This window comes from Uloborus diversus, unplaced genomic scaffold (genome assembly GCF_026930045.1).
Source record: "Uloborus diversus isolate 005 unplaced genomic scaffold, Udiv.v.3.1 scaffold_306, whole genome shotgun sequence".
In the NCBI taxonomy this organism is placed as follows: Eukaryota; Metazoa; Arthropoda; class Arachnida; order Araneae; family Uloboridae; genus Uloborus; species Uloborus diversus.
Window position 1 is genome coordinate 21055 of NW_026558468.1, and position 14384 is coordinate 35438.

A 14384-nucleotide genomic window follows, 5' to 3' on the forward strand; every position below is an offset into this window, starting at 1 on the left:
ACACAACGCGTTACTGACAATAAACACTATAAATATACCGAATAACCCTTAGTATAAACATACCCACTGACAAAGTTTAAACTAAACAATATTTCTGAACAGAAATTTAAAATCACACCTTATGTTTAGATTTCAGAATTAATTTTAAAATAACTTGTTGGCTTGTATTTAACTTTTCAAAAAAAGTAAGTTTTTTTTCTGCAGAGAATTTTGTGAAAAATATTTTTTAAGCACAAATGAATGATTGAAAATGTCCTAACAGTGTAAATTCATCTTCTATTGATATTTATTGATTCTAACATCCATGAATGCTTCATATCAACAAACTGCAATTTGCGCAATTGCCGGTAAAAAACTAATACATACACTACATCACGTGCTAATACGACAGATTTACCAAGCTAACAAAGAACTGCGCAGCCGCCATGTTATACAACTCTGAATCATCGTACTTACCAAATTTCAATCACTTTTTCGAAGATATTATACATCCCATCTATCCATAAAGGTTATCAATCCACAACGTGTATATTCCTAAGATTTAAAATCTTCAGTTATTTCGGTAAAATACTGCTAAAATTACGATATTTCTCAAATTCAAACGAATTTTCTTCTCCAATTTCAACATTCATCCACCTCGGCAAATGGCTGCCTAGCAAATGCTTCATTGCGATCTTACTGCGCATGCGTCAGAATAGGCTATGTTGGCTAAAAGCAAAAGATTTTAATGTTTGGATTTCTGCACACTCTAATGCATTTCTAATATTTGTGTAGTAATTTAAATCATTTCTTTAAATTCGAACATGAAGGGAAAACTGAATAATATCGTACCATGTTTTCTAGAAAGCAGGAAAAATTCGAATTGCATTTTAGAACTTGAAGAATTTTTATTGGTAAGCTAAATTTTTAGATAATTCCTTTCGGCTTCATGAGCAAAACTACTAACTTAAGTTGTCTCCAAATTTTAAATTTAAGATCACATTACTTCCTATTAAACGGGAAAAAAAAATTTCTTTTCTATTTGTTTCAATTACTTTTATCTGTAAAATTAAAATACAGTATTTCTTATACAAAATCTCAAGTTTATAAATTTTGTCTTACTCCTGTATCAAAGTACGATTCCATGATATTACCCACATTGTATTTTCATTTTAAGTGATATTCCATGCTACAATCATTAACGAACCGTTTATTTTTTGACAAACTATGCGTATGACTAGCGAGATCTCAATAATATAAATCGAACGACCAAAAATATGTAAACTTTCTAACTATCGAAGGTATATGATATGAAATTGTTTTTCCATTAAAACATTGTATATTGTAATCGTGAGCGCTAAATCCTATGGAGGGTGGAATCTTGTTTTTTGCAATTTTCCCGTTTCCAAGTTATACATGCTTGAAATATAGCATATGAACTATACAATATTTTAAAGAGAGAGTGGACTTAGTAGTATGCTGATATGTTCCAGGTAATCTACAAGACCACTGCACCCATTTGAAAAATTCTTTCACGATATAAAAGGTGCATTCTTACTGAGTGTAATAGGCTTACATTATGTGTAAAATTCACTGTTGACTTAATGAATATTGACTGATAGACAAAACTGATTTCATTCAAGCCAGTTTTATCCATGGTTAAATTCACCACTTTCCAAAACTCATAGAGCCCTGCCTTATAGCTCCTGGTTTACGAAATAATATCTCGCTCTTTTGAATCTCACCAAGAAATATCATACTCAATTCTGACAGTCAGAGCCGGCCTTAGTACATGCGGGGGCCTAATTGTAGAAATCTTGCACGCCCTTTGCAGAATAGTTGTAAGAGAAGTGCGGACCAATTTTTCTGATTCGGGCAAGGATTCAAACTGTCACAATTATCCGTCTTTTTTAAAATTTCTACATCACGTTTGATTTTTACTTCTTTTTTTCTTAAAAAATAAATGAATAAATGGCTAATAAAATAAGTAAATTTTAAGAAAGTAGGAAAAGTAGCTCTGGTGATCTTTATGCTCAATCACATGTGGTTGGTGCACAAGAAAGGGGGGAGCGACGGCACCCCTGATGCTGAGTTTTTCTTCCTTTATTTTTGTAAAATTGGACGATATTACGGGATTTTAACATGACTGATTAAATTACCCCCAAAAAATGAAATATGGCCCCCCAAAACCTGCTCACATGGCCGTTCGTAGACTTCCCTCTTCCTATTCAAAGTTTGATTGCCATGAAATAACATAAGAAAAGACTGTTTAGTTGGAATTTTTAGTTTTTATTTTCATGCAATAAATCAACCCACCCAGTAAAAAATCATTTTTCTATAGATCATCATTATTGTGCAACTTTGAGAAGTGAGGGGGCAAGCCCCTTGAACACCAATTGGAGTGAGTGGGTGGGCATTAACCTGCCGATAGCAGGTTAATGGGCATTGGCAGGTGCCCCCCCACAAGCCGCCTATGTGCACGATTTATAGCTTAGACGGAAAAACAAATACAGTCTACTCCCGCTTAGTGGTGTAAAATACCCGGGTATTTATTTTTTGGGGTAAATATCCAAATTGGGTATTTACCTGGGTATTTATTTCAAAAATTTATATTCAACTAAAATACTTTTCTGTATGTATTCCATAATGTATATATATAAACAACCATGTACAAAACAATAAATTTTTGCTCGAAAATTGTATTTTGATCACATATTTAAAGAATTAGTGTGAAACAACTTAGCAATCTAATATGATATTCACATTAAATGTGCTGGATATGTTGAAAGCCAAATTGAAGATATAAAAAGCCATTCTACAAAAATAAAAAGCTTAACTGGTTACAAAAAAAAGCAAACATCAATTTTTTAAAGTCCTAGTCTTTATAACCCAGTAATGTGTCTCTGCATGACATCAAAATTTGAAGAAATGTCGCTCAATTTGTTATTACTATTTATTTACCTGTATCTTTTGCAGAAATTTCCTCCAAACTTAGTTCAAGTGTTCAGGCATATTCTGCAGATAACGTAGTCCTTAGTTGGCTTATTTCATTTTGATATTTTAACTTTCTCTTTTTATTGTACAAGCATATGTATTGAGTATGAGAAAAAATAGAGACATTACAGCTGTTTTACAATGTCTTAATTTAAAGAACAGAACAATTTAATTCTAAAAATGAATGCAGTACAACATAAATGTTAGCATAAAAATATTTCATCATTTTTTTTCAGTAAAATGTGTTTAAAGATGTTTTACGGTTTATGTTTTTTAAAAAGGAAAGCTTCACCTTTTGATACTACCTAAATTCTTTTGGCAAAATGCGCAGTTATTAGGGGATTTACCTTGCCTTCAGATAAATACCCAAAAAAACATTTACCTTCCTACCCTACATCACTAATTGCATGTATTAAAAATAGTTTAAATAAATTTTCATCATGAAGTACCGAGGAGCAAATGCGAATGAGCAAGGCAACAAAAAGCAATATTTTGATTTTTTTTTTTTTTGCTTATTAATGTGAAAATTGTTTCTGTATTTGCCACATTATCACTTAAGCAGCAATAAAATAAATAACATCATAGTCTTAATAACTTCTCAGTTTATTCTTCCAAACATCCCTCATGCTTCCTTTTTTTTTTCTCTCATTTTGGATATGACTAACCTAGATTGTGATTTTGAAATCCTGAAGTTCATCATTGAATTGCTTATACTTCTCCAATTATGACATTAGAAAGAAAGATTCTTTGGTTCACAATAAGTTTCTTTCATTATTTCATCAAATCTTCAATAAAAAATATTATAAACTGTAATACATATGCATGTATCAGTTTTAACAATTATTTCATAGTAAGATTTTGAAAAAAAATTCCATTCACTTTTTGCATTTTTTTTTGTAAAACACCCTGTTTTACAAAAATATTTACCTGATCCGCATCACTACTCCCGCTACAACGCGATTCGACTTACGCGAAATGACTATAATGCGATTTTTTCACCCGTAAATAACTTTAGACCTAACACGAATTCCTCGCCGGCAAAGCAAAAATTTTCAGAATGGAATCGCGGTGTGAAAGTTTCCGACTTTATTATTGGCTACTTAACATATTTTTTCCGTGAATCAACCTTCATCCTTTTAGCATTACTAGCAGCGAAAGTTCCAAAACAGTACTAGTCTGAACATACCTTTGTTTGTGTATACAAATAACTTCTCCGCATTTACCGTTTTTTTTTTTAAATTCTAAATGCGAAAGTTGATGAAATATAATGACACCTAAATGCACTATTCATCGAAAGTTTTTCAAGACTGACATTTAAAGAAAACCTTAAGGTTCTCGATATGCTTGAACAACTAAAAAATGCATCTAAGGTAGCACGACAATATTGGGTGTGAGTGAATCTTCCATGTGTACAATTAAAAGTCAAGATAAAGGAAATCCGTAAAAGTTCGCCGAATAGTGTCTATGCAGAAATTATGAAAATGGAAGCTGCTCTTGTATTGAGAATTAAAGAAACCATGGTTAGGGGTGTTGCCATAAATGGAAACGTATAAAAGAACTAATGAAGCAACTGTATTTTAGAAGTATATTATAATTACGATTTGATCACGCAGCATAAATCATCAACATCTTCATTTATTTAAGTTACAAATATCATTACTGGATCTACTGCACAGTATTATTATAGACCATCATTTTATTATTGCTACATACTGTATGTATCGTGCTTGTATATTTTATGGTTCTCTTTCCTCTTTACCACTGATTTTGTGCATCGTAACAGTATTTTATGTTGATTAAGACCACTTTTTTAAAAATAGAAATAAAAACCCAGTTCTTTATGTAAGAAATGATATGTATAGTTAAGGAATGGTTTAAAACAGTTTGCAGGGGCGGATTTAAGGGAGGGCAGGCGGGGCTACTGCCTCGAGGCCTCTACAACAAAGGGGCCCCACCATAAATATCCTAACTTACACGGGTCAGCAAATTTTAAATTTTTCTCCCCTATAAATTATATTAACTAGTAGTACACGCACGGCTTTGCCCGTAATAGTAAATTAAAAGGTCTTTTGGGTCGCCTGTATATTTACAAATAATGTTTGGTGAATTTTTTCGCCAATTGGCTTGTGCTCATGTTACGGTTCCACGTTATAATTTCAGAATTTACTCGTCCCTCTTATGACAATTTTATTCTTAAAATTGGAACAGAAAAAAAACCACATCGAATTTTCAAAAAATTAATTTCGACCTTTATTATTAGTAAAGATAATATAATAAAATAATAGCAGTAACTTCAGGATGTATTTACTATTAAAGTGCTGATCAAAAATATCGGATATATACATACAGTCGTCCCTTGCTACTTTGTGCTTCGACTTTCGCGGCTTCACTACATCGTGGTTTTTCGTTTTTTATTTTATTTATTTTTTCTTTTCAAATATAGTAATTAGCCTTTTTTATGCACTCGTATAAACTTTCTCCTACAAAAGAAGAACAAAGTATGTCTTTCAAGTAAGGTAAGATCTTCTGAGGGGCTGTAGTTGTACTAGTTGAGGGAGTGGAGGTATAAAATTTCCGAAGAAAGTGTAGCGAATCACTATTTCATTTTAACCGTTAAACATTATAACTGAAAAGTATAAATCACTAGAGGATAAATAAATCTGTAAATGGTGTTCAACAGTGTACTAGCTTTTTAAATTGTATGCGCAATACCTTTAATGTTGATAAATGTAGAAGAATGGGAGCACATACAGTCACTAACTGGCAATTAATTCTTCATCGAACAAGTTAAGCTATTTTCATAGATTAATAGTAGTGTGTAAGAAATGCAAGTATGTATGTAGTTTTATTTCCCAATAATATAACTATGTGATATCTGTTACGTCTAATATATCTCATTTTTTGTGTAATATATTAAGTAATGCAAATGTAATGGTGGCTAAGGATGCTGTTTCATGTCTAGAAGGCTCAAACTATGTTAAAAAACCAATTGAAATTGTCCTAAGTAAGTTTATGCACTCTAGTTAGGAAAATATTCAATTTATAATAGAATCCTACTTCGTCGAAATTCAGGTTTCGCGATAAAGCCTGGAACGCATTAAGCGCGATAAACCAGAGTTGACTGTACATATCGAACTATTCGGATATTTTCAAATAGAGACGTACCGAGTAGCACTTTGGCCGAGTAGCCGAGTACCGAGTACTCGGCCTTTCACTACTCGGCCGAGTACCGAGTTACCGAGTACTCGGCCTTTCATAACTCGGCCGAGTTACCAAGTACCAATTATGTTTTAACAAGAACCACCGACACACATGTGATGAATTTTGAACTTATTGGAATAGTAGTATAGACCTCCTTGTCCATATAATAGTTTTTAAAACTAAATTCCTGGTGAAATTTAATTACGCATTATATAAACAATTTTGTTTGTCAAAAATTTTACCAAAAAATGATTTTTAAAATTAAAAATAAATAAATAAAAGGTATGATTAATCAAGTTGGAATTAAAACAAATTACAGTAAAATCCCTCTAATGCGGACACTAACAGGACAATTTTTTTTGTCCGCAATAGAGAGGTGTCCGCAGGACAGGGGTTTAATAATGTTATTCGCATTGGAACTGGGGAATTAAAAACTGTCCGCATAAGAGGGGTGTCCGTTAGGAGGGGTTTCACTGTATACCAATCAATTATAGTTCTAGTCCGCCAAACATAAATATTTTTTTAAAGCAGATAAAACAAATGTGCAAGAACACTGCAGACACACGTTTCCGCCCCCCCCCCCTTACAAGGAATGTCTTTTTGAGTGCATAACATGTGAGCTAGGGAAGGTAAAGACATTCAACAAAAAAATCCAACTTTTGTCGGATGCCTTTAAATCTACGAGCTCCCATTTTGTGCATAGAAAAAGGAATTCCTTGTAACTTCCAAAACACGTATCTGCAGTGTTCCTACACTGTGCTTTTAACATTGTTTTATTTCCTTTAATTTTTTAAGCAAAGGTATTTTTATATTTTTTATAACTAATTTTTGTTTGTAGCAAATATCCATTTTTAATATAAAAATTCCATATTTTCTATACTTGTCTTTTTTTGCATAATTTTTAATAAACAAGTTTAATAAACTTTGGGGACATTAAAAGAAAGATTTATACCATTGAAGCATTACAAACTTCATTATTCTCAAAATTTAAATTTGACTTATAAATTTTAATTGTAAATTATTGCAGAATATAATGCTTGCTCTTTTTTTTTAATATAAATTTTGGTATCTGTCTTGGACAATATTCAATTTTTTGCAACTACTCGGTATTGGCCGAGTATCTGATCAGAATCTGGCCGAGTACCGAGTACTCGGCAAATTGGCCGAGTATGCCGAGTACCGAGTAATTACCGAGTACTCGGTACGTCTCTATTTTCAAATATATGATAATCTTTTCGAACCCTGATTAGGGGCCTTCATTCCTTCGTTGCCCTGGGGCCTCCACACTTCCAAATCAAGCCCTGACAGTTTGAGGTGGGTATTTATTTACAAGTGTCTAAAATAATTAGGTGTGTTTGTAAAAAATTTACATTCTCTTTTCCAAAACCCGAAATTCTGACTTACGCGAGGGGTCTTGGAACGCATTCCCCGCGTAAGTCGGGATTCGGCTGTTCACCAAAATTTGTCAGTTCTAAAAAAGCAATTTTAGCCTACAAGCAAAAAAACCAGACATCTTTGGGATGTCCGAAGTGGAACGGAATTGCAGGGAACAGGGGAGCTCTTCTTGGAATTCTTTCGGAATTGAAGTTTAAAAAAGCAGTTTTGGTATGGAGATGAGGTTATGGTTTTTCATCAAAAGCTTTTTCCTACAAAGTTTGTTTGAAGCAAATTCGCCTCACAGTTCGGAATTGCATTGAATTTCCCCGTAGGCGCTAATGTTAAGTTTTTTTGAACTGTTCAAAATTGATCAAAAAATAGTTCAAATCAAAAAAGTGAAATATGGGAATGAGGTGTTCTCGCCGAGATCTTTCGAGCAAAAAAAGTTTTTTCAAATCGGACTATTCATTCAAGAGTTATTAGTGGGGGGGGGGGACAGACAGACCGACAGACATTTTTCCCCATCTCAATACCCTACTTTCCAATTTTTAATTTCTCAATATTTATTTAATTATTTTATTTATTTTTGACTTTTTTTTGTTTTTCGCGATATTTTTATGATGCATTAAGCCTACTTTCATGCTTTTTTCTTCTTTTCTGACTTTACTGGGAAAGTAGGCTAAAAAAAGGAACTTTGCTTTAAAAACTTGAAATGAGAGTTCTAACAAAAATAAAGAGACTTTTCAACTATTAGCAAAGTTAGCTTAAAAAAGAACAAAATATGATTCTCATATCGGATGTTAAAAGATTGCATTTTTCAAAATGTAGACATCTAAAGAAAAAAACGGTAATTAAAAGAGTTCATTTAAAGTTAATCATCCTTGTTAGCATCGAAAAATCAAACCCATATAATTTTCTCCCAAAATAACAGTTAAAGATTGCACCGCACCACCGTAGAAACGCAAATATTGACAAGCTGATAAAATGAATATTTTCTAATCAAGTCATAAAGGTTCAACGCCCCGCCCCCCCAACACTAAGTGGTGATAATTTTGAAGTTGGTAAATCTATCTGAAGCGATCATATTTTTTCCCAACCCTTACTATCCCTTTGCAGTTGTAAGTTCATTTCTCAGATATATATTATTATTATTATTATTATTTATTAAATCATGAGAGGGGAGAAAAGTGCTTACCAATGCCTTTTCAGAAAAGTTTACAACAACACGCTGCTAGTTAACTGTGATAAAACAAACACAAACAAAATTATTTAAGACCAAACTTATTTTCAGCTGTTAATTTCTTTCCAAGAAACAAATAACAAGCATTATATTTATTTGGCAGTAGCTATTTTTTATTGCTTGCAGGAGCATCGCAAGAGGGAGGGCCGATTTTTTTTTTTTTTTTTTTTTTTTCAAAATTAGCAGATTTGTATAAGCTGATCCCTCTAATTTGACTTCAGAAAAAGTTCCAAAAAATTATCGGTTTTATACACGAAAATATGCGTTATTTTGCTTTCAGATTTGCTCTTTTAAAAACAATTTGAAAGATCCGATCTTGTTTATCATAATTTTGTGAAGGGTCCGTTTTGGTTGATCAGGATTTTGTGAAAGGACCGTTTTGGTTGATCGGGATTTTGTGAAAGGTCTGTTTTGGTTGATTGGATTTTCGTGAAGGGGTCCATTAACGGACCCAAATATCCTCTGACCAGACCCCTAATTTTATGCTATCCATGGGAAGGAAGGGTTCGAGGGTTATCTCGTGGTAGTATTTTCTGAAAGGGAAATTTTAAGCTACAGAGCTGATGCTAAAGAAAGGGTTCATTAGTTAGGAAAAAGGTTTCAGAGACCTTCTCCATAAAATATTTCAAAATTTAAATCGGAACTGATGTGATATACCCCACCCTTGGCGACTTTTTCCTGTTTCCGCCAAGAAAGTGTCGCCAAGAAAACGATTTATGACGACATATGTCATACATCGTTCTTAGCGATGCTTTTTTAGCGCCAACAGGAAAAAATCAGATAAAAAAACATGATCAAAGCACTTCAAAACACAATATATATATAAAAACAACATAAAACCACAATGAAAAACATCACGAATATACGCTTAAAAAATACCAGAAACTAGAAAGTTTTTGTACACAAAGAACAATTACTAGAAAGTATTTAAAATGCTTAAATTGACAAATTACTATAACAGCTCACCAATGAAATATGTACCAATAGAAATTAAAGCTATTTCTCAACATGCATTTCATCGAACAAAAACTTTTCTCATACTCTGCTAAAAAAGAGCAAAGCGATTCAAATTGCGATGTTTAAAGCAGAAAACATCCCCAAAATCAATAACTATTTTAGCCAAAAAAGCGCTTAGGTACTCAAATTTCGATGTATGAAAAGTAGAAATAGCTCAACAGAACATCCTAAACATAAACGATACAAAAATACAATAATTTATTTGTTATCCAGACATGCTTTCAAAATACCTATTATATTTTACATAAATTAACACCTTTATATTTTTATAAAATGCTGGTGTCAACTTATTTTCAGAAATTCACTACCTAAAAGGAGGCACGTTAATAGAATATGTCTAAATAATTCGTAGCATTGATAAGAATTAACTTAGAATAAAATAACCGTACTATTTTTGTAAAATTAATTTACATACAGTAAAAATAGAGTTAAAAACTACGAGAACCAATCAAGGATTTGTAAAAACAAAGAATTTCGGAAGTGAGAGTTTTTTTGAATTCTAAAATAAAGAACTTACCTTTTTATATGGTATAAATCCTCACACTCGGTCTAAAACAAAACATCGTATGACAATGGCACGTTACAGATACACACCACGTTGGAGTTAACTTTTAATTAACGCTCAAGTTTGAAGAAACTGGCATTTTTTAATGTTTTTACTTCAAAACACAACTACTGAATTTAAACTAACACAGAATAAGCTATCTTGTAAGGCATATTCCACGAAACAACACGTATCTCTCCTGCTTGAAACCGAGTAGACAACCCAAGTAAACAAGTTTGAACAGATCTAAAGATTGCCTTCGGGTTGCCTAACACAGGGTAGTTTGGCCAGGGATGCCATGCTTAAAAAATTATCGCCTCATTGGCGAGAAAAACATTTCAATTTTGTGCAAAAAATCGGATGTCGCCAAATGGGGGGGTATATCACGTCTGTACCTTTAAATCTTAAAAACACTGTTTTAGGCTACCTTTGAAATGAAGTTGTCGTGAACCTTCCTTCCTTGGAAATCCTTTAAAATTGAAAACTGAATGATGTAATTTTAGTCAGTTTTTGTAATAAAGTTGAGGTATGGTAGTCGTTCGAGTAGTCTTCTCCTGAAGTTCTTGAAGTCGAAGTCTTAAAAACGCATCTTTAGTCACGTTAGGAGATATGTCAGGGTCTGGTGGCTGCAGCAAGAAATTTTTGACCTTGAAGATATAAAAACCAGTCTTTATGTATAAACGTTAGAAGATGAATGGCAATTTGCTTTCTTTAAAATTGTTATGGAAATATTTTACGCGTATTACACACACACTATTTGAAGTTTCTCATTTATTTATTTATTTTTCAGCAGGGTTGTTTGGTTTAAAACACGTTGGTTTAAACCATGGTTTAAACCAATTGGTTTTTTAAAAAAAACCATGCGGTTTTTTTTAAAAATGTTTTTTTTTTTAAAAATCCAAAAAAAAAAATCTATTTTACAGGTTTACATTGATTTCCCCACACATATTGAAAAATGTAAAATTCCATTTATTCTAAGTTCCTAGCTAAGTTGCAGAGATAAATACTAAAATTGTAAAGTTGCTTCTCCAAAATGTATTACAAGCTTTAATCGAAAAAAAATATTAATATATTTTTTATTTCATCTATGTGCCATAAAGCAGATTTCAGTCAACTTCCATCATTATGCTTAATTTGCATGATTAGTTAAGATTTACCAAGGATTGAATCTTTTATTGTAGATGCAATCCATTATATTGCTCACTCCTGTTGCAGGGGTGTGACATTTTTGCCCATTTATTTGCACTTTCCTGGAAATTCAACTTTGACTTGTAAGGTAATCAACAGTCAAACTTAATTGTTTGCACCTAAAAATTAAGATTTGTTCTGCATGTGAACACAAATAATATTTTTTAAATCAAATTTTGAAAAAAAGTTTATACTTCACGTATATAACGTTTTTGGCAAAAAAAATTTCTTGAAATAGAATTTGCTACACATTTATTTGTTCTAAAGAGTTTGCATTTAATATTTTTTAAACTTCAATGCTGGATGCAACATGTATGCCAGTAAATAAGCTGTAATTTAAGCCATGTTACACCAATTTTTGTATTTTTGATTTGGTTCTTTGTTTTAGCGATAGTCGATATCTTTTCCAAGTGTTTCCAAAATAAGAACGGAGTCGAATATAGAGCAGCACTTTTTTTTAAACTTTGTCAGTACCACAGCAATGGATTTTTTGACTGTTCAATCATGTACTGTTGTACATTATGCTTTACTTCAATATTTGCGACATTGTGTATATAAAAATCAGCGTTATGTAAGATCAGAAAGAAAAAATATGAAAATTGTTCTTTTGAAAAGATTATGCTTAAAAATATAACTTTTACCTTTATTCGATAATTATTCATATTATGTTGGTTTTATAAAGTTTTTTTCTTGGATCTTCATTATATTTTATCTTAACCCGCATCACAACCACTTCTTGAAGTATTTCGTATCATAAAGAGTCTATATATACATGCATACTAATATGTTAATCAAGTCAAACATTTCAATCGATATTTCCCCGCAGAAAGCTATTTTAAGTATTTAATTTAGTTACAAGATTTTGTTTTTATCTCTTTAATTAATCAAGAAATTAGGTATAATGTGACTATTGAATAACTGTTAATTACATGGAACCTTAATTACCTTCCAAAAATTAATTGTTTTTCTCGCAAATAGTATTTAAACCAAAAAAAAACGGTTTAAACCAAAAAAACCTGTTTAAAACCAAAAAACCAGGGTTTTTTTTACCAATCCTGTTTATCAGAATTGTGCCTACGTTAGTGTTAATTGTGAATTGAAGAAATTGTCATTGCTGCTGAGCTTTAAGATTTTTATCAACACAAATGAAGAAAGTAAAAAAATAATAAAAGTAAATATATAAGTAAAATAAATTAAAAAGCCAGCTTTGGAATTCCCCGAAATTTTGGAATCTCGAGTAAATTTCCACATTTTCCATGTGATAGTAAGATTCTGAGAAAGGGGCCCCTGACCCTTACATTATTGCAAACTAAAAATAGCTGATAATTATTAAAAATTTGTACTTCCCAAATACCTAGTTTCTTTCTCTTGACCGGAAGTTGCAGGGTACAGCGGGTATGCCTTAGATATGGATTTAAAAATGTTCAACTGGCTATATGTTTTATTTTTTTTCTTCTGAAAATTTATTTGAAACTAGTAGTTTTTGACATATATTTGCTAGCAGGAAGCCTGCCTCAGGCAACTTCCCTACTCCCTTAATCGCACTGAAAGTTGCTCCATACCCACAGATTAAATATCAGTTAAGCATATGGAACTTTTTATTTCCTTTATTTTCTTATTTATTTTTGTGAGGGAGAAAAAAAATTTTTTTTTGAGCGGGGCCCCTGCTGGCACGGGGCCCTATTAGGCTCTTTTGCTCTAAACGGCTTAAGGCTGGCTCTGCTAACAGTTCTCGGTACTCATTGTGTTCTTGTTTCTAACCTGAAAGGTGTTGATCAAGAAACCTGAGCAGGGTTGAGCGTCTATCATCAGGTACTTTATTGCTACCCTACATATGCATTTGTCGAGTTTTGTTCAGGTTTTTCTAACTCTTTTGAAAGTTCTACGTCTGGACTAGAAGTTGCGCTCATCCGAGAGTAAAAATATCCCTTTAAAACTCACTCAAAATCATGATGATCACAAAGGAGATCACAGCAGATCACGATCGAACAATTTTTTTACATTGATATAAGTAAGGGGAGGTGGGGCACTTTTTTACTTATTTTTTATTTCATCAAAAAATTTAATGATTAGTTCGATTTTTTACAGTAAGTTTCACTAAACACTTCTCAACATCAGAGATTTTTTTTCGAAGTGTTGAGTTGATAAATTTTTTTATATTAATTTTTTAACGAAATCTCGTAAAGCAGACCAACGTGCCCCAGGGGTAGGGTACGTTGGTTCGCCTGGTAGGGCATGTTGGACTGCATAACTCAGACAACATTTGTTATAATTTTAGTGATTTTTTCTCCGGCAATTCGCTACTTCGATGTTGTGGTCCGACTGTATATCATGATATATATTGGCGAACCCAGCAGTCACTATTTTTTATTTAAGTAAGCAGTTCATTTTACATCCTATGCAATTAATGAATGACGGCATGTTCCAAAAGGTTAGTCACATAATTGTAGAATTATGTAATATATTTTTAAAAATGTGTTGCAAACTGTGTAAACAGCACAGTACATACATTTTTCAGAGCTTTACGCACAAAAAATGAATTTGAAATGTAAGAAAAGTATATTACTTATTTTTTAATGCATTGAATTCATGTTACAATTTTTGTGAAGAATAGCTATTAGTTTATACTGTAGGCTGTATACAGTATTCGTAATTAACAAGTGTCCTTTATCTTCATTGTGAATAATTTTTAATGTTAAAGAAAAGTTGCATTAGATCAATAAATCAGTTATAAAAATTATTTCAATTATTATAAATACACATACAATTTCTTTTAATCATGCAATAAAATATGCAATCCTCATATAAATAATAGCCCATAATCGAGTAACCTGCGTGTTTCAA

At 32.1% G+C, this 14384-nt stretch overlaps 1 protein-coding gene across 3 annotated transcripts in view; it reads left to right on the top strand.

Moving 5' to 3' along the window:
- Positions 1-257: 257 nt before the first annotated feature.
- The window catches only part of LOC129233277 (nucleolar complex protein 4 homolog), an 86844-nt gene continuing 72717 nt past the window's right edge, over positions 258-14384 (top strand). The window contains exon 1 of one of the 3 annotated variants that reach the window (XM_054867328.1): positions 258-893. In XM_054867328.1, coding sequence (XP_054723303.1) covers positions 804-893 — 90 coding nt within the window. In that variant the 5' untranslated portion in view covers positions 258-803. Of the gene's footprint in view, positions 894-1194; positions 1281-14384 lie in introns of those variants that run through there. The other 2 variants (XM_054867327.1, XM_054867329.1) reach the window with 2 other exon arrangements.